The sequence below is a fragment of the Monopterus albus genome, unplaced genomic scaffold (assembly GCF_001952655.1).
Source record: "Monopterus albus unplaced genomic scaffold, M_albus_1.0 scaffold688.1, whole genome shotgun sequence".
Taxonomy (NCBI): domain Eukaryota; kingdom Metazoa; phylum Chordata; class Actinopteri; order Synbranchiformes; family Synbranchidae; genus Monopterus; species Monopterus albus.
The window spans coordinates 21,432-23,433 of record NW_018128568.1 but is presented as its reverse complement, the minus strand read 5'-3'; the positions used below and the strand labels follow the sequence as shown (position 1 = coordinate 23,433).

The 2,002-nt window shown below is 35.7% G+C and overlaps 1 protein-coding gene across 1 annotated transcript in view; it reads left to right on the top strand.

The window, feature by feature from the left end:
• Positions 1 to 8: 8 nt before the first annotated feature.
• Positions 9 to 2,002, top strand: part of LOC109953476 (hemicentin-1-like) — a 10,436-nt gene continuing 8,442 nt past the window's right edge. The window contains exons 1-5 of the mRNA XM_020588960.1: positions 9 to 133; positions 571 to 840; positions 940 to 1,224; positions 1,373 to 1,484; positions 1,585 to 1,732. Of these exons, the coding sequence (XP_020444616.1) occupies positions 73 to 133; positions 571 to 840; positions 940 to 1,224; positions 1,373 to 1,484; positions 1,585 to 1,732 (876 nt within the window). The 5' untranslated portion in view covers positions 9 to 72. The remainder of the gene's footprint in view (positions 134 to 570; positions 841 to 939; positions 1,225 to 1,372; positions 1,485 to 1,584; positions 1,733 to 2,002) is intronic.

Here is a 2,002-nt window from a genome sequence, read left to right as displayed (position 1 = left end):
ACCCTGCCGAATGGTCCTGGAAGAGCCACTCTTTCCATCTCTAATGTGACAACAGAAGATTCTGGACAGTACATGTGCATCGCAAAACATCTGAACAACACCCTGAAGAAAAGCATTGATGTCAAAGTGATGTGTAAGTAAATTTGATGACTTTGTATTTTAGATAGTAAATGAATAACACTATATATTTAAATTGTATATCTTAATGAGTTAGCATAGAGACTCGTTCTACTAAGGCCATGACATTCATCCTGAATAACTTCCACAGTGCTATACTTTGTAATCTATAGTTTATATTAATTATATATAGCACGCAATGTCATCCATTCATTATGGCTGCCATTTTTAATTTGATTAGAATTCTTAAAAAGTTACTACAAATACCAAAGAAGTCATTTGAAATTGCTCTGCTGGACTAATTATATTTGCATGTATACGTATATTGGACAGATATTCACATGTACTATAAGTAATGTAGTATTTAAATTGCATACATATTTATTTTAAATGTTTTATGTGTTTTTTTTTTACTTTTTTGTCAAAAGCTCAAATCTAAAATGTGTTTCACAGACCTGAGGAAACCTGGGATCACTGGGAAAACAAGTGTAAAGGAGGGAGATGTTCTGAATCTGACCTGCAGTGCTGAAAGTTTTCCACCGTCTCATGTCATGTGGACTAAACTCGGTTCCAACAAAACTCTGCACAATGTCAGTGAGAACAGCACGAGACCAGCCACACTTTTTATCCCTAACATGACAGCAGAACATTCTGGGCAGTACATGTGTACAGGAAAAACCCTGGACATGACTGTGACTGTACATGTTGATGTCACTGTGACTTGTAAGTAGAAAGTATTTTCCATCTTGAAAATGCAGTTTACATTTACACAACACTACCAGGTTAATTATATTTGTTTTCATTCTGTTTATATTTTTAAAGGGATTTCAAAGATTCAAAATGTCTCTGGATGTGAGGCTCAGTCAAACGTCCTGACCTGTGTGTGTATCAGTGAGGGGGTTCCCTTACCCACCATCAAATGGCCACTGTTGAAGAACCACACTGAATACTCCGTCATTACCACCGTGTCAAACCACACAGTCAACAGCACAGTCGTCCTAACTGTAAAAGACCACAGTAACATATTTGTTGAGTGTGTCAGCAGCAATGATAATGAAGAAGCAAAAGAAAACCTCACCATCCGAGAAAAACAGTCAAAAGGAGACGGTGCGTGTTCTGAACTAAACACTTCCTCTACTTTAGACCTTTTTATTACTGTGGTTTGCATGTTCAGATGACCAATAGGTAAGCTGTTGCATGTTTTTAGTGTGATGACATTAACGTCCACATCTTTAATTTTTCTTCCTGATTGCAGATCAAGCCAAAACATTTGTAGCAATAATTTCACGGTGGGACATCATCACTGCCTTTTTGATCGGTATTCTTCTTTCAACAATCGTCTGCTGTTTGACAACAAAATGCCACAGGTACATTGTTAATTCCATTAATTAACATCCAGCTGTTGTTATTGGATAATATTTACATGTAATTTCACATTTGTTGATGTTTAAAAATATTTTTGTCCAGAAGAAAACCGAAGAGCTCTGGAAATCTGGATGAAACTCTGGAGATGATGAGCAGTCATGCAGATCTGGTATTTATATCAATATTATATCAAATATTATATTGTGTACATTTGTATTGGTTTTCTTCAGAACTGTCTCCAATGTTTAATGTATGGAGATAAAGTATTCTGTCTCTCTTTCTTTGTTAAACAACCTCATGTTTTAGTGCTTGTTTTGCAAATACTGTCAGCAGAGTAAAAGTGAAAAGTATTCCAGCAGTAATGTTACTGAATGTTACTAGTCAGCTCATAACAAATCAGTTGATGAATGAATTACTAATGAAGCATTGTAGTACTGGGATTTAAGCGCTGTATTGATTTTCTAACCAATCTGCAGATTACACACTGACCTTATACACCAATCAGCCATAACATTATGAC